Here is an 18,728-nt window from a genome sequence, read left to right on the forward strand (position 1 = left end):
ACCAAGTCCGTGCCAACAAAAACTGAGCGAAGTTTTAATAACCTTTTTGCTACATTTAATAGAATCTAGAGGGCAAACACACAAACCCAGATGTGCTTGTATACCATGTAACACTTGCTTGCTATTGCCTACTTTTGTAAGAGCAACATTTGGACCACAGGTTTATATGTTGGGGTAATAGTCTAAGCTTAATAGGAAAGAGTCAAATGTTGCTTATTGTCTGTGTTGCTTATTGTTAATCTTCCTTATTTGTTAACTTTTAATTTTTTTTTTTCAAGTGAAATTGGTGATAGCAACAAAGGCCGTAAAATGCTGGAGAAGATGGGATGGAAAAAAGGAGAAGGGCTAGGCAAGGATGGTGGTGGTATGAAGGATCCGGTAGGCCTTTTTGACTGACTTGATTATTTTGGTGTAATCTATTTTTTGTAATTGCATTTGCATTGCAAAATAGTTTCACTGTTGGTCATTTTAGATATATCAGAGCACTGGGTGTGGAAACTCAACTAGTGATTAGCCATCTAAAAATTTCACGTAATTGTTTTCAATCCTCCTTTTGGCTTTGTTCTATCTTTTGCATGGGGTTTGCAAATATTTCAAAAGCTGGTCTCTGGGCGAGATCCAGGGTTGGGTCTCACTTAAACATAGCAGAGCTAACAACAATCAAGAGATAATCGCAGAAAGGCCAATATTCTAATTCCAGTCTGTTGTGCAAGTCAGTAGTCTGCTTCATCTGGCTATCTACTAGGTAATTCAGACTTCCATGGGAGTTATGCTTTTCAGTAGCAGGCAACTGAAATTTAGTGCTGCCCAGCACCTATACAGCATTTTATCCTCTTCATCGTGGCTTGCTTGCAAAGATGAGAGATCTTCAGAACAGCATAATATCTGAACAAGGAGGGATGGATGAGAAGGCTAAAGAATTGGGTGTAATAACCTCTTATGTGATTTTTTGGGTATTGAATGCCATTAAATAACATGTGTGAAGTTCTACAAAACTAAAATGGACTGGGATTGGATTATGCTAGCATCAATAACTATACTCAAGAGCTATACCAATGCCAGAAAAAAACATGGAATGGGCAATTGATGTGATATTTAAATGTATGACAGTGCTATATTATGGGCAGAGAATCTGGCATTTGCAGGAAAAAGTTGGATGAATTGTAGTGCGAGGGAGATGCATGCAGATAATATTGTAGATTGTAATCTGCCTGCGTTTTAGGGGCTGTCCAATCTTTATTACTGACCCTCTAAAATACCATCTCCTAGCCCTCTATAGTGGAGGTGGAGCATCAAGACTCTGTAATCTGAGAATATGGAATGATCCAAAAAATGTTGAACTAGCTGTCCAGCATCTAACAGATTCAGATTGTTAGTTTTCTTAAATCACCTCCAAAATGAATAGGGCTACTAGCAAGTTTTATCAGCATTAAACCATGTTCAGGTATATGTGCATGACATGACTTTTGTGTTTTGACTATAAGACTAAACAAAGTTCGTATTACACAGTCTGATGTACAGTCATTTGAAGTATTTTAAATATAGAATTATATAATACTTTTTTTTCAACGTTTGATATAGATCCAGCTTCAGCTACACAAGACTCATGCAGGTTTGGGTACAAGTAGACCAACTTCAGTTGAAGATGTTTCCATCATCCAAAGCAAGAACAAAAAGAACTGGGACAAAGCAAGAGAAAGATTTGCTGAAAACTTCCAGGAACCTAAACCACAGAAAGATGCACCCAAGATTATGCCTTGGGTTAGAGGGACTGCAGAATGAAATCACTTAATCCCAGCACAAGTTAATTCCTGTATGTAAATAGTTTGGGAGAGTTTATTTTTACTTTACCTGGGGGTGTGGGGAAGGGTACATGTAATATACAGGTGTGAGGAATGTCTGCAAAATTGATTGTAGTTTTGTTTGGTTTATCCTAGTCTACATTTATGAATGTGCAGTGAATAAATCAGATTGCCCCAGTTCTAGTTTTGAGGAATGTGGAGATGAAAATACTTACTTGTCATTTTTCAAGATTAGGATTTTTCTTCTTTAAATTTGTCTATTTTTTTAATACAGTACTTCAACTGAAACGTTTGATTTTAAAATGCTGTCCCATACTTCAGACTTTTCTTTTTTTTACATTCTAACTAAAAGAAAAAAAAGCACGAAACAATGCAAGAGCTTCACGTTGCCTTCCTTCTCTTGTATGTTTGTTCAAGAATTGCTGAGGCACATCACTGCAAAGCTTATAGAATTCAGTGCTGATGTGTCTCACTCCATATAAAATTAAATTCTTGGTATTTTTAACGATTTATGTCTACTCTTTGCATTTATAAATACAGTACTTCATGAAATAAATTTACCAGCATAGGTGAAGAAATTATGGTCAGAAGACAGTTTGTAGTAAAGTCCTATTTTCTTCTATGAAGAATATATTTGAGGTTTGCATAGTAAATCTAGCATACCATTTACAGGGGCTGTACTTTGGAAACTGCAATCTGGAAGTATTAATTTATTAACCTTTGTTTTAGTGCATCCATTGCTGGCAATGGAGCTCACGCCAGGGGAAAAACAGACTTTTCAGTGCAAAAACGACTGAAACTGAAAGCTTGATATTTATTGAATGTTCTTAAAAAAACAAACAAAAAAAACCACAATAAAAATATTGTTGATATATAAATTAGCGTGCTTCTTGGTATTAACTTGTTGACATGCTGGAAGTAAAAGTTTCCTTTAAATTAAGTTTCCATTCAAGTTAAAATGTCAAAGTAAGAGAGATTGGGCAAACTTAACATCCAAATCATTTACTCGCACCATCTATATTATCCAAAAGCTAAAAACCAAAATTAGGACAGCCATTCATCTTAGAATTACTTCTCTTCACACACAGGTGTGTAGATAAGGTTTTCATTATCACTTAATATTGTACTTTAAAGCCTTTATTTTGTGTTATTGAAGAATGCCTTGTTCATTTAAACATTACACCCAGAAATGTTCTGCTTTATTTTATATTAAACTCCAGTATTCTTTGAAGTTAGCTTTAACATAAGTCTTAAGATCTATATTGGCAATCAGCATCTTATTCACTAAGCAGCAGCAAAGTCCATTAGGACTTTATAATGACAAAGCAACAAGTTAGATCTGAAGCTCCAGAGGTTAACTTTTCTGAATGCATCTCTTCCCCACCCCCACTTAAGAAAAGGTATCTATGAAGCTATCATTACCAGGAATGAGATTCATCACATGCCTAGAGGAGGGACTTTCACACTAGGGAAATGCAGTGAAATAATTCAGAGTAACTGGATTTTTTTTTTTAAACACACCAAAAGAGAGATTTGGATCTTTTATGAAGATCTCAAATAAGGGGAAGTCTTCCTCCTCATGGAATGCATATGAACATTACATTATTTTAAGCTCTTACAGCACAAACACCCCACCACCCACCAAAACAAACAAAACCCAACACCATACAACTCTTCAGGTGAACAGCTGCTAAATGCACTTGCGGTTCAGGTAGAAAGGCATGCTTTCTCAGCTGAGAAGCCTCTTAAGCATTTTAGTCAGGATCTGCTTAAAAGGTGTTTGATAGGAAGTTTCTCTATATATGGATGCAAACACTTCACAAACTTTGCATTATACTAGAAGCCTTAACTGTCTCTCTTGGATTACCTTTCCAAGTGTTAGCATTACCTCAGATTAAAGTACCAGCCATAAGAAAGCTTGCCCACCACCAATAAGTTATAGATAATTGTCCCACATAATTGCCTTTAACATGGGTATCAAAAATCCTGGGAAAAGGATTTGAGTAACTGTACTCTTGCCAAGTAATACAGAGTGAGAGGAGTGCAGAATGAAAATAGTTGTGTGGAACATTAAATGTCTTTTCTATTGCACAACCTGGTTCTTGAATACAGACAGCCAGTAAATACACTATTTTTACTACTTCTGCTTGGAAAAAGTTGGTGTTACCTAAACTTAAATTTAAACTTCAGTTTAAAAGATCAAAAACTGAAGTGTAGATATCTAACATAACAAAAGCTTGACAAATTCCATGGTCTTCTGTTACAGAGTTATCCATCATACAACCTGTAGGGAGAAAAAAAGTTTTAATAATTCATGTAGCTTTGTCATATTTGTTCAGGGGATGTATCAACTCCCTTAAATATTTTTAAACGACATTATTAAACTACAAGCTAGCATAACAAGTTCCCAATCACTTCTTACCAGAGGCACAGAACTCCCATTAAGCTGACTAAGATGGGGCTTGGCAACCTAAAGTCTGAGTCAGATCCAGCCCAGGAAGGTCTGACTTGGCCCTGGGCAGCATACAGCTCTGCAGCACTTTCCTGTCCATTTGTTCTTACTGCAGAGAGGCCAGGTAAGCACAGGCAGCTTGAGGTCTTTGTGGACAAAGATTTTTCAACCCCTGAGGTAAGAGACTCTTACCATTGCTAGATGGGAGCTTTGGCTAGAAAGACTATTCTGTAATTCTGAATGTAACACTTGATCACTTGTGTATGGAAAGCCATCAGGGTATGCAAACTATATGTGCAAATGCAGTATTGTTTCCCCTCAAATCAGGAGAGAGAACATGGGCTGATTTGCACCATTTTAATCTTGGAGGCCATAACCAGTAAGAACCAGTACGAAATAACTGTCTTACCTTCTCAATCCTCCTCAATTTATTATCTTAATCTGAGGTGGAGTGGGCACAATGTGAGGTGACACCATTTTTTTCCAAGCAATCAGAAGTAAAAACAGTATACTAAATACTGACCACCAGCAAATTCACAGTATAACTTTAACTTGAATATGCTGGACCCTAACAATAGGTTAAAAAGATTATAATGTTTTGGAAGTGTTAGAGTTTAGCTACAAAAGTTGCAAAGTATCAAATGCAGCAAATCCTTTTTTCCAAATCCTACTAAAATAATATGGATAGTTATCAGATGAAGAGAAACTGGAGGAACAGAAGCAATTAACAGCATGTTTATCACTCACCAAAGTTTGTAAGAACATCTTGTTTTGGGATGTTAATGTTAATCAAAAACCCAGAAAAGACTTATTTTTCTTTCGGCCTTTCGTAGCATCTGATGAAGCAGGCTGTTGCCTATGAAAGCTCACATCTCTTTGACTCTTAATTTTTAAGGTGCCCTCCTGCCCCACCTTCTGCCAGAAGAGGTTGTGTACTACAATGTAAATGTGAAACATTAAGACAGATACCACGCTGGACACTTTAGGGATTTGTCTTCTGGCAAAAGCAAAACAATGATTGGCCTCTGCTGCCCTAACTGATTGCATCTAACAGCTTGCTTGCTGCTTGAAATTAAGACAGAAAGCACAACTGAAGGGGGAGGGGATGCATAAAGTTGAAAAACAAATCATTTTCTATTTTGTGGACACACTATTTCCTCTTCCAAACACTAGTTGGATGAGACAGGATTATACAATTGAATTTCTATGCTGTTGCTCCCTTTGATGGTTAACATTTTGGTGGAAAAGCTACTGAGGCATCGGTTGACCAAATGAAACTGGGTTTGTCAAGTAAAATGTGCCCTAGCAAAGCAAACAGAAGACCTAAGGTACATAGACAGCTGTGCAATTATAGGCTGTGTTGCTGTGCTACCTTTACCCTCTGTCCTCTCTCTTCCATTTAATACTTGCTTCCTGTGTCTTGCTTTAAATTACATGATCTGTACTACCAAGGTAGGCCCCACATCACATGCTGGTACAGTACCTGGTATGATGGCATGTTGGTTTTGATAAAACCTTTCAATGCTAATAGAGGAAGAAAACAAATATTAGTACATCATTTGGCCAAGGAAGCCTCTTGTTTCCCTTCTAACACCACTAGGGGCCGTTTCTTGACTCTCTTCCTGCTTCTCAGGCACTACACACACAAAAACCCCCAAAAGCAACACCTTGGTAACCGGCAGCCTGATCACCCCTGCTGTTTCAGTGAGGATGTGAGCAAAAAGGAAACAAAGGGATGTGTGTACTGGTATATACATGCACGTTATGTATATTACAGTATGTATCACCCCTTGTTTGTGCACACAAGCATACATACATGGTAGAATGTGCATGCATGTGTTGGTAGATATGCACATGCATAATGCATGTATATACACAGATGCATCAGTATATATGTACTGGTACATATGCACACAGTATGTATATACCGAGACATACACGTACAGATGTGTGTGTGTAGACCACCCCCGCTTACAGGGTTCCTTCGCCAGTGCACACGCGGCCGCACCTCACACATGGCTGCGCGCCGCAGGGGAGAAGCCGAAGCGGCGGCGCGGGGCCGGGGAGCCGCTGGGACCCTCCTAGGCACGAGCGGCCGCGGCGGGGACGCTGCCTCCCATCGGGACTGCCAGGCAGGACTAGCAGCGCCGGGGGCTGCTCCTCGGCTTGGGGCGGGGCTGACCGGTCCCGGCGGAGCCACCGCTCGCCCGGCCCGCGATGCACTTACCTCCGGCCAGGCCGCGGGGGGAGGAGGCGGCGCTGACGCTTCCCGCTCGCAGACCGCGTGACCCGGCCGCGGTTCCCGCCTCCGGCCTGCGCAGTGGGCATGCGCAGTGGGCGCTGGGTGCCCGGCCGCGGGAGCAGGCGCCCGGCGGGGTGGGGACCGCGGGCCGGATCTCCCCCTCCCCTCTTCGCCCCCCCCCAGCACCTGTCATGTGATTTCCCCCCTACATCATCTTAGCAGGGGCAGCATGATCCCCGTGTCTGCCACGCCCCCTGCCCCCTGCACGGGGCCTTGGGGGCCGGCTGAAGAAAGCGTGGCCAACCCTCAGTGTCTGTCTTTTGTGAGCCTGAGCAGTTTCCTGGACAGCCGCCCTGCTCCTGGGGGCTGCGATCAGGGAGGTTCGCTCCTTTCCTGCACAAGAAAAAGTAACTTTCTCCCCTCCCCTCCCAGGGTGCAAGAGACAAGGTTAAAAATGTGCCCTCCCCCATCTCTGGGTCTCTGAAAGGCCCAGAAAACAGCCCGGTGTGTGTTCTTTTTTTAAAACCGTGCTGTCTTTTTAAGGCCTCACTCATGACTTCTGAAGAGCTGAGGTTGGCAGTGTGGGTGGAGCTAGCCTAGGAGGACTGGAGGAGGAGGAGGAGGAGGAGGCAGGTGTGGGTCCAGCAGCAGGGGCTGGCAGACCGTCTTCAGGCTGGTTCCCACCACGATCATGCTGGACACCCTCTTCCCTTGGCTGTCTGCTCCCTCCTGCTGACCATGCCTTCATTGGAGCCACCTTCCACTTCCCTCCACAGTCCCCTTCTCTAAAAGGGATGCAATGAGTGGCCCATCTCCTGGTGCTTGTAAGTCAAGACTAGTTGCTTTTCTGGAAGATATTTTAAAGTCAAAAGCAAATAATTGCACTCAGTGAAAGGGTAAACTTCTATCAAGGAAGTCAGTGAAGTGCTCTCGTGGTCTGTTCTGCCCTCAGAATCTATACATCCTATGCCCTGTCCCCTAGACCCCTCACTTCGGTGGCTTCTCTCCCATCCTTTGTCTTTCCATTTAGCTAACTCCCCCTAGAAAAAAAACTATAAATACAAGGGTGTTACTGCTACCACCACGTTGATCACAATGTGTGTGTTACGGTAATGTTAAGGTGATGTTGCTGTGATAGTCCAGGAGATACATAGGAGGCAAGAATTCTTGTGGGTGGTATCTTTTAATGGACTAGCCACTTGGTTATATAAAAACTTTCCCTGGACCTTTTTCTGTCTTGTCTGTTTAGATGATCAGCTCAGTGAGGCAGTAACTGTCCAATGTTTGTAGCATAGAGCCATGGGGCCTTGTTAGTCCGTCTTTACCATGATGCAAATAATATTTCCCTGCTTTTTGACTCTGAGCAGGTCATTTAATCTCTCTGCCTTGGTTCATCATCTGTACAATTGAGAAAATAATGCTTTTCTACCTCACAAACCATTGTGAGAGAAATCTATAAATATTTGCTTAGTCCTTGTTTACTATAGTGATGGTTGCTAAAGAAGATCCTAGACCAGGGGTCAGCAACCCCCGGCAGAAGTGCCAAGCGTGGCACGCATGGCCGTTTTGCTCCACACACCACTGCCAGCCTGGGCTCTAAGCAGCTGCTGCCAGCCACGAAGCACAGGCTGCTCCCAGCAAGCAGCTGGGAGGCTGCAAGCCCTGTTGCAAGCAGGCTGGGCTTTGTGGGCTGGCTGCAGCCAGGAGACTGCTAACACCTGCTCCGGGCTTCAGCAGGTCGGCACTCCGGCACCTTCCTAGGTAGACGTGTTTTTTTCAGCACTCCAGCCAAGAAACGTTGCCTACCCCTGTCCTAGACAGACGATGGGGGAAAGAAAGTGGAAGAAAAACAGCAAAAAATCAAACCACGTAAAACATCATAATGCGATATAATAAAATTCTCAACAATAATGAACAGTGCATGTAAGGTAGAGTAGAAGTATCCACGCATTCTACTTTATAGTACATGAAAGAAAATTATTCGGTGAAATTGAAAGGTGTGGCAAAGCCAAAACCGGCATTTCCCACAACACACAATATGTCAGTGCGACTTATTGCCACCAGATACAAAGGGCAAGAGCTTAGCAAGACTCCAAAAACCACTGGACGTTTAGACGAATAATAGAGTATATTGTATTTAACAGAAGGAAATAGTAACAAATCAAGCAGTTTGAAAGGGCTCTGGAGCAAATGTCAGCTTCTAAGTATAGGGAGTTAAAAAGAAACTTACTGTGGGTGCAAGGTTTCAGGGTTTTTGCACCTGTCCCTGAAACAGTTGGTGCCAGCCACTGATAGAGGCTTATTTGTTGTGCCCACCTGGGCCTAAGCCCACCAAGAAAACATGAAGCCTCCCTTGATTAGGGAGGCAAGTAGGGACACAACAACTGAATATGTGAGACAAGTAATGTGAAAACAGGAATTGGAGTGGAGCAGATAGAGACATGTTTTCCTTGGGATTTTAGTACTGTGTCATGTAATTTTGCTTTTCTTGGTTTTTAATTGCATTTGTGGGGTGTCAACTTACGTTATGCAGAAATGACAAAACTATGCAGACAGCCTGCAAATTGAAACTCCAGGAGTTAAAAGATGTGTAAACTGCGTACTCCAAAAATATAGAAACAAGATTCACAGCTGGTAATACCAACTCCATTTACCTAAATGGATATAAACAGTTAAACCAGCTGAGGATCCAACTCCAGACATTTGTAAGCCAAGCCCCTACACACAACCAATCCCTAACTTCATACTGCTGGAAAAATTAAAGTATTTGTTCCCCACATAAGAAGAACAACCTGACCTCAAGATAAGAAAATTACCCTTCCTCCCTATTTCAGTTCTCCTCCTAGTTACTATAATACTATAGTAATAAGGAAGAACATTCAGTTGTCATGTGTTTAAAATCCGTGAAATGTTTGTGTACTTCAATGATGCATTTGCCCCCTGCTTGGATTTGGCAGCTGTAAGAATAGTTGGAATAATCATAATTATTTATGAGAGCACAGTACAATCACAAAGTGTTTACAGGTGTCACTATGGTATCTTATTTTCAAAACACTGCTACTTTAAGTTTGTGCACTTTTAATTTGAATGATTCCATGTTTTATATTCTTTTTAACACTGTTAAAAATAGTCCAAAGCTTTAAAATGGCTAATGCTAACATCTGCAGTGGCTTGCTCTTAGTTGGCTTCAGTTATAGTGCCTTAATCATCTGACAATTAGCAAGGAGTTTACACAGCACATTTTGGTATCTGTGGCTAGTTTAGATCAAAATTAATTTTAAACAAAATGAAAATACTTTTTGCTTTACATTCTTGCACTGACGGCTGTTTTAGGTTTGTATTAGTTACATAAAAATAACATCAGATTTTTGCTTCCTTTCAGTTGTACTAGTTTCCATTTGCATAGCTCCATTGACTTCAGCTGAATTACTCCTGACTTTGAAGAAAATTGCCAGGTAATTATAGGCCTGTGTGCCTGGTATTAGTGTCAGGTTCAAATGCAGAAAAGCTGAAACAGGACTGGATCAATAAAGAATTAAAGGAGGGAAATTAATTTTTTGTCAATCAATGTGGGTTTATGGAAAATAGGTCTTGTCAAACTTGGTATGAGATTACAAGTTTAATTGATAGAGGTATTAGTTTTGGTGCAAAATCCTAAGACTGTCCCATCCTATAAAGCACTTGGTACCTCTCACTATTTTGCTTATGGAACTAAAAGGATACAAAGTGAATATGGCACATATTAGGTAACTTCAAAATCAGTTAATTTGTAGGTCTCAAAAGGTAAATTTAAACAAGGGAATTACCACTGAGATGATACATTTCTAGTGTGGGGAAAGAGAGATTGGTTATTGGTGATGTGCTATTTGACATTTTTATGAATGACATGAATGAATCATTATTGAGAGAGCTTGCATATAACACAAAGATTGGAGGAGTGGTATATAACAAGGATGGGTCACTGGTATGGAGCAATCTGATTTGCTTGGTAAACTGGGAACAAACAATATGTTTCAACTTGTCCAGGTCACATATCTAGAAACAAAGTATGTAGGTCCCACATACGAGAGGGAGGATTTTGTTCTGAGAAAGAGTGATTCTGAAAAAGCCTCAGTGGTCATGGTGAATAATGTGCTTGGATATAAGCCACGAGTGAGTAGCTGTGGCCAACATTTCTAATGCAAGCCTTGGATCTTTGTATAAAACAGGAACATTGGGTTGGGAGATCAAATTGACTCTGTACCCAGCACTGTTGCTACTACTAGAAAACTGTGTCCAGTTCTGGTGTTTGTAATTTAAGAAGGCTGTTGAGGATTTAGAGAAAAGACAAGAATGACTAAAGGATTGGAAACCCATGTTTTCTTGTGAAAGGCTCCAGGTACTCAGTTTGCTTAAACAAAGTGAAGGTCAAGGAGTGACTTGATTGCCATGTAAAAGTACTTAGAATCTTAGCAGAGTAGAACTGGAATGGACCTCATCAGGTTATCTAGTCCAGCTCCTTGCTCAAAGCAGGATCATTCCTGACTAAATCATCCCAGCCAAATGTCTGTCCAGTTTGGCTCTTGAAAATTTCCAAGGATGGAGATTCCACAATTTCTCTATATAGCCTAGTCTAATGCTTGACCAGCCTTATAGTAAAAAAGTTCCTCCTAATCTCCAGCCTAAATTTCCTCTGCTGCAGTGTGAGGCTATTGTTCCTAGCCCTGTCCCTTATGACCACAGAGAAAAGCCCATGTCCATCTTCTCTATAGTCATCCTTCAGGTATTTGAAGACTGTTATCAAATCCCCCCCTTTCTCCCCAAACAAGTCTTCTCGTCTCCAGACTAAACAACCCTAGTTCTTTCAGCCTTTCCTCTTAAGTCTCACTTCCCAGGATTTCTTACCCCTCTGCAGTTTCATTTAGCCAGCCCCATAATTCATGTGGACTGCAGAAATTTTCTACATTCCACATCTCCACAAGTCTCCTTGGACCAAAGCCAGGTCCTACATAGAATCCAGTGGAGAGCATCAAGAATGATACAAGATGAAAGGTTGTAGGAACTGGATTCAGTGTGGAAAATAGAAGTTGGAAGTGGAGACAGTAACAGTTTTCCAATGCAAAAAAGATTGTTATGCCGGGGAAGTTAATCTATTGTTTGCTATGTCCACACACAAAAATCAGCAAAGAAGGTTCAGGGTTGGATATTAGGGCAACTTTTTTACATTTAAGGGTAGTAAACTCTAGGAACAAGTTATCTAGGGAGGTTGTTGAATCCCCTTCTTTGGATGATTTAAAAAACAGGTTAAACATCTTTTGGGTATGGCCTGGCTTGGGTATACTTGCTTCAGTGCAGGGGTTTGAATTAGTCAAAGGGTGGCCAACCTGCAGCATACATGCCTGAAGTGGGGCGCACAGCCTCTGTATGTGGCATCTGACAGATCAGGGAGGGGGGAACACACTGGTAGATAGGGCATGGAGGAGAAAGGGGAGCAGCAAGTCAGGCAGGGGAAGGGATCAGAGTTACATTAGGGGAGGCCATGGGGCTGAACTTGTGTGGATGCCTCCCAAAAAAGGTCCCTGACTGAGCTAAATGATCTCGGGGTCCCACCATCCCTACATTCTATCATTCTGCATCCGAGAGTTCTTTTTAACTTCCTCTCTTCTTTCCATTATAAGAATAGCTGTCTGGTACTACTGGCTAGCTCTGGTATTACTGCAGTTTACCAAAGCCATGCAAACTCTAGTATTATTTTTATTAGTGTTTCAAAGCTAAATAAATTAGCACAACTCCACTACCATACATTTCAACACTTCCATTTTGATTGAGTTGAGCTACTGCATTGCTACTGCATTCCAACTAAATGAAACTTGCTATGAAATTGATTCTTTTAAAATAAATTTTCTAATTCATCCTCTCTGATCATGTTTTCCAATTCTTCTCCTATTTCACATCTCTCCATGCTCCTGGTTTCAGTTTTACCCACTGACTGCTGCCAACTGCTGTGCAGCCTATATTTTTCCTGTAGAAACAGAGCCAGCATGGTAAACATGTCTCTTCAGTTCTCTCACTATATTTTTAAAAGAAAAGCTATATTCGTAGTAATAAGGGAAGAACATAGTGCTTTATTTTCTCTTCAATTTCATTATGACATGGAGATTAATAGAACAGTGTTAACCCACAACACAGAGTTATTGTTGGATCTGCTATAAAGGAAAAGTAATAAAAAACAAAAATCCCAGGAGAACTGTAAACCCTTTCCAAAGGCCTGTTTAAAATGTCATATCCCAAGAAAAGAGTATCAGGTCCTTAGCTGATCTAAATCAGCATAGCTGCACCAATTTAACTGAAGTAAGTGATTTTTACCATCTGAGAATCTGATACATGCTGTCTCTTCCTACATGCATTTACAGCGCTTGCTAGAATGAACTTCCAGTCATGGCTGGAGCCTCTAAGCCAGTGATTCTCAAGTAGCATACCCTGGGGTACTGCAAGATCCTTTGAAGGGTGCATCAAAAAGTGTGAGGAGATGAGCAACCCCATTGCCTGGCCACTCTACAAGGATCTAAGCCAGGGATTGGCAATGGTTTTGGCCAGAGTGCTAAAACACACCAACCTCGACCCACAACTCAACTTGGCATATCAGGAACAGAAAGCAGGGGAGCCACAAAGGGCTCGATCCTCATTGCTAGTGGTGGGTGCACGCATATCTCTAGGCAGTTGCGGGGGGAGATGCTGGGGTTGTATTGCCCCGGCCCCTTCCCTGCCATGTGCCCCAAAGCATGCGTGCAGCCAGCCTGAGCTCTGGGCAAACCCCTGCTGCCTGCCACTTAGCTCGGGCTGCTGCTCATGGAATGTGGGAGGGAGGCTGCAAGCTACTGCACTGAGGTTTGCAGAGCCCCAACACAGCTCATTGCTGGTGGCGGTTGTACATGCACCCGAGGAGGATGGCAGGGGAAGGGCCAGGTTTGTATTGCCCCAGCCCCGACCCCTTCCCTTCCATGCGCCCCAAGGTACGCAAGCAGCTGCCACTGGCCACAGAGCCAGGCCAGGGCTCTGGAAGTGTGCTGGTTGCAGATTCCTGGCTGCCTGCTACAGCCGGCTTGGGCTCTGGGCAGGCCCCTGCTGCCTTCCACAGAGCCCAAGCCTGTATCGTTTTCAGCTTGCAGCCTCTTTGCTGCCTGCTGCAAGCAGCCCCAGCTCCATGGCTGGCGGCAGCTGCCTAGAGTGTGGGCTGGCTGTGGTGTACTGAACAAAATGACCTCACGTGCCATGCCCTGGCATGTGAGCCAGGGATTGCCAACCCCTGATCTAAGCACTGTAATAAATTAGTTTTTGAAATAGGGTGATACTGTGATGCTCAATTTACAGAAGTTATGCAGGGCTGCCTTGAGTCTAAGAAAGCTAAGCACTACCAGAAGAACAATCATAAATCAAAATTTCTGAAACACAATTTTATTTTCAATGAATCTATAGTACTACCCATCTTTCAACTTTATTAAGTGTGAACAATTATGGTAGCCCAGCAGACTTGCACAGGATGAATTAATTGCTGGGATTATTGTTGATGAAGACTAGGCAAAAAGCCAGCTACCTATTGCCCCTCTAAAGATTGCTTACAAAAATTTGGAAAGTCTTAGCGAGGGGGCGGGAATGACTAATAATTTGACATGACAGGTACCTGATGGTTACCTAAACACAACCAAGTACATTTAATTACTTCTGCTAAAAATGATACAGCATTTAAAAGCCAACACTCTATAAGAACTTTTCTCTTAACTCAGGTTTTTATCTGTTCACAAATCCATGCAGATTTAACTGAACTGGTAAAAACTCTTGCTTGGACCCTCTTTTTTTTTATTTGAGTGGCTTATTCTAATTTATCTGAAGCCTGTTCTTAGACCAGAACAAGTCTTGAATACACTGAAATAATCAGAATAACCAATTTAACTAAATCAATTTAAAATCATTTGTTAAGTGAAACTAATGCAATACCACATGTAAACAAACCCTTGAACTCCCACTTGTTACAATGTCTGGATAAAAGAGTGCAAAGAGGGTTGTTGTATTCTATTCAACTCCAATATTAGACCATTTTTTTCTTGCTTTGTTGTCATCTCAGTTCTATTGACCATACGTAATAATAACAGTAGTAATAATAATAAGAGGTACCATGTGACAAAAATCACAATGCTGATATTTTTAATAGTGCACTGAGAGAAGGACTCCTCTTGACTTTGAAAGACTTTGGTTCAGCACACCCAGTGTATTCTTTTGTTTATCTGAGGGTCTGCTTCAGATTTATTCTTTAACACCCAATTATATATTCAACATATATATCATCAGATCTCCAAAACAGAGAAAAGAATTGTGTTCCCAGCTGCATATTGATCGGTGCCCTCTTTGTCTGTTAATATGCATGTCTTCTCTTATTAGTGTTCTTGTTTTTCTTATGTGAACAGCTGCTAACAGCTCTGTTTTCTTTTTATTCAAGAAGTGGGCTTTACAGCCATGCAGAACATTAGTATTAGGTGAAAGTTCATATTTTATATAGATACCAAGGTCACTTTTTTTTTCATTATCCTCATAATGAGCCTGATTCTTACCTCAGTCTGACTACTGTAAACCAGGAGTAACTTCCAAAGCAGGTGGAGTTACACACATGGAAACCCATTGTCAGTGAGAGTAGGATTCTGGCCCTTGAAAACTTTTTTTTACATGCCTACTTTAAAATATGAGCATTTGCCCATCGTGTCGTGTCCTCCCTCCATCCTCCCAATCCATTTTAAGCATAATTATTGTTTGTTCTTCTTAAGTCTATACTCTACCAAGGATTTCAAAAGATCCCTTTAGCTGTAAACACTGTAAGCAAGGTAGAAATCTTTCTCTTTCATATTTTTTCCCCTATAGAAGATGAGAACATGAGAAATAATTGGATATAAATGGTATTCCAGTAGGGTCATTGTGTTGTAGTTGTGATGGTCCGGGGAACGTGGGAGAAGCAAGGTTTGTTTGGTAGTATCTTTTATTGGGTCAACTGTATAATTGGAAGAGATGTTAGACAAGCATTTACACACAAAATACCCTCCCTTGGGTCTGAGAAAGAAGATGTAGCCTAAGGAAAATATTGGATAAAAGAATGACTTCTGATTAACTCTATTAGGCAAATGAAAACATCTACTTAAAGAAGAGGAGAGGGCAATAAACCCGGGAGCAAAGACATTATTAAAAGTAGCAGCAAACCAGTAAAAGGCAGTTGAAACAGAGAAACCAAGTGGTATAAAAGAATAAGACCATTCAAAAGGGAAAAGGGTTGTTATTATCTTTGAAGTACAGAGAAGCTAGCATAAAAGCAGGTAAATTGCAATGAGCCATGAAACTATTGCCTGTGTTTAGTATATGGTTTTTATTTTCTAGAGAAGTTAGGAATTTTTGTTCCCAGATCAATCTTCTAAAGGCATTGTGTAAGTTTTCCTTGAGTACAAGGCCTCTGAGGTTTGAGATGTAATGGTGCACCTGTGAAAAGTGTTATTTCTCTGATGACTGGGTGCTTCTGGCCTTTATCGTTTTCCTATAAGAGTTCATTATGAAATGTAGTGGTTGTTTAATTTCATCCATATGGTTTTGATGAGGTTATCTGGTGCACTGAGTAGGAGAGATCACATTCTGTGATAGAATTGTAGATGGTTCATGGATTCTGATGGTTTCATAGTGGGTTTTGTCAATTGTGGTAATGGTGGAGATGTGTTGTCAGGTTTGTATTTGTTGCTTGGGCAGGGTCTTGTGCTTTTTGTTTGTTGATCAGCTGGGAGTGTGCTTCTCTTGATGAGTCAGGTGGTGTTGAAAGGTTGTTTGAAAACCAGGAGGGGTGGGGTAGGTAGGAAATATTTCTACCAAGCAAGGTCCTCTTTAAGTATAAGCTGTAAATTGTTTGATGAACTTTCTTAAAGGTTCCAGTATAGAATAGTATGTAACAATGAGTGTGTGGTTAGTGGTTGTTTTTCCTTATGTCCTGTAGTAGGTTTGATGGTTTGTTCAAAGATACAACCTGTTTCTCTGCTGAAATGTCCTCACTGGGTAAAGGCAGTTTTAAGATTTGTGAGATGGGTGTCATGAGTAGTCTCAGAGAAGCTGCAGTAGTATCTGAGGACCTGCAGCTTTTTGCTGACAATTACTAGTTTTGTGGAGGTGAGTATAGAAGCACCCTAGAAACAACTATATAACAGAAACCCCATAGACCACCATACTTAACTCCCACAGAACTGAGAAATAGAATTTCATGGCTTAGCACTTGTGTATACAGAGCCCTGTACCTGTCCAGTCAGCATGCACCCTACTGCACATACTTAGTACCCATGTGCAGCTACCCTTAATGTTGGAGTCACTCTTTGGCTGGTAGACGTGCTCCTCCTTCACTCTCCGGTCATACCTTGATGGAATAAGTAAATAAAATTGAAGGAAAACTAGTTGGGAGGTGAACTTCCTGCTACATGTCTGGGTTGTGACTGGGGGTCTCTTCACAGGGCTCTGCCAGCCCCTACACCGTGTGCTCACCACACCTGCAATATTCTGGGCACACAAGCCCCCTGTAGGACTCTCCCTCTTCCACTCCCCAGGCTTGGTCCCAGCATTGTCCTTCCCCTGCAGTTCCCTTAAGTATCTGACCAGGCTGCCTGCAGTTGACTAGCACTCCTCCTGCAGCTCTCCCTTTCAGACTGTTATCTTCACAGCCCCTCCATTGTCCCTGATAAGCAGTCCTTCGGTGAGCAACAGTTTTTCTGGCTGGTCCTTATTTCTTCAGGGTTCCAGTGCCCACCTGTCCCTCTTGGTGGGGACACCCCCAGGGTTCATTTAATCCCCTTTCAGCCCTTAGCCTTTCTGGGCCACCTTTGCAGTGGAGGGGGAATCACCCTCAGTTCTGATGCCTTGTAAACCAGCTCCTCCTAGCTTCTCTCTCTGGGGATGGGTCTCATGCCAGGTCTTCCCTCACCCTGGCTGCCACATCCCTGTCTGGCATGGACATCTCCACTGTCTCCCGGCCCCCAGCAAGTACCTGTGATTGCTGTGCTGCAGTGGGGCTCCAGATGTTAGCCTTCATAGAGGTCTGCTCTGCTTATTTGCATTGTCTCTGTCATGCTATCAGTACACTCTCTGGGCTTCCTTTCAGCCCCCTTCCCTTTTTTGTCCCCCAGATACTTCCCTGGGAATCAATCTGCCCAGCTTGACCCCTACCATGTTTCCCTGCTGGGGCCCAAGCAGGGCTTCATTGGGAGCACCTGGGCTCCTGGCTCTCTATATTGTCCTGCTTTTTCTTCTCCCTTTTAGTAACAGGCACCACCTCAGGTGTCCTGTTATACCATGCTACAAAGGGAGTAGGATTGTAAACTGTACATAAGGGCCAAAAATAGCAGTTATGCAGCTGGAAAACTGACATTTAGTATGTACAGTGAAATAGTATTCTTTCCCAAGTATATACACCCCAGCTCCTAAAAGGAGGAAGAGAGGGTTACAATTTTATTCCAGATGAGGATTCTTGCTAATCACCTTTTTCTATCAAAGGTCCTCAAACTTCTGAGGAAGAAACACTGCTTCCAAAAGAGGAAACCTTCAGCTTCTGCCTCTTATGCTGCAGCCACCTTGAAGAAATAATTTTAACATGCTGATCAAGCTCTAATTTGTACATGGGGAGCCCCCTGTGGCTCAGTGGTAGAATGAGACCACACAGGAGACCCAGGTTCAATACCCAGATGCTTATACAAATACAGCCATGGAGGCACCAAATGTCTGGACTTGGTCTAGCCTTTGGATTCTGTCTCAGTGGTCCAAAGGGAGGTGGAAGATCTAGGCAGCCTCCACTCCTCCAAAACTCCTGCCTAGGCATATGCATTGAAGGTGTGGGTAAGCTCTCATGCATATACTATGATCCAGAAGGATCAATAGTTGCCAAACAATTTGTACATGGGCCACAGATTGTTTACTCCTCCTTTCCCCACTTTGGAGACTTTCTATATTTTTTTCAAGGAATACTGAATCTCATACCACCAGACTGTTGGGTTCTGGAAATAATTTCAATCAGATACTCTCTACTTTTCCATGTTATCTCTACTCCCACCTCTTTTCTCTCTTCATACTCTGTAACACTTCTCAACAAAAAACTATTACAGAAAGAAATGGAATGGTGTGTCTCTCTGTCTTGGAGCAATAGAGAAAATCCTAAAGGAAGGATTTTCATTCCAATCATTTCTTAATCCCC

General features: G+C 41.9%; 2 protein-coding genes and 1 non-coding gene across 6 annotated transcripts in view; 2 read left to right on the top strand and 1 right to left on the bottom strand.

Moving 5' to 3' along the window:
• Positions 1-2,310, top strand: part of AGGF1 (angiogenic factor with G-patch and FHA domains 1) — a 42,540-nt gene extending 40,230 nt beyond the window's left edge. For all 3 annotated transcript variants that reach the window (XM_019482287.2, XM_006268183.4, XM_059725103.1), the window contains 2 exons: positions 279-378; positions 1,582-2,310. In XM_019482287.2, the coding sequence (XP_019337832.1) occupies positions 279-378; positions 1,582-1,782 (301 nt within the window). In that variant the 3' untranslated portion in view covers positions 1,783-2,310. The remainder of the gene's footprint in view (positions 1-278; positions 379-1,581) is intronic.
• A 2,231-nt stretch (positions 2,311-4,541) lies between these two features.
• On the bottom strand, positions 4,542-4,678 carry LOC132249706 (small nucleolar RNA SNORA47). The gene has a single exon (XR_009461272.1). It is a non-coding gene; the product is annotated as a small nucleolar RNA SNORA47 (small nucleolar RNA).
• Positions 4,679-6,656: 1,978 nt separating this feature from the next.
• Positions 6,657-18,728, top strand: part of PDE8B (phosphodiesterase 8B) — a 202,001-nt gene continuing 189,929 nt past the window's right edge. Inside the window, exons 1-2 of one of the 2 annotated variants that reach the window (XM_019482249.2) lie at positions 6,657-7,320; positions 9,879-9,951. The gene's annotated coding sequence lies outside the window, so the exon portion shown is untranslated. The remainder of the gene's footprint in view (positions 7,321-9,878; positions 9,952-18,728) is intronic. The other variant, XM_019482242.2, reaches the window with a different exon arrangement.

Source organism: Alligator mississippiensis, chromosome 3 (genome assembly GCF_030867095.1).
Source record: "Alligator mississippiensis isolate rAllMis1 chromosome 3, rAllMis1, whole genome shotgun sequence".
NCBI lineage: Eukaryota > Metazoa > Chordata > Crocodylia > Alligatoridae > Alligator > Alligator mississippiensis.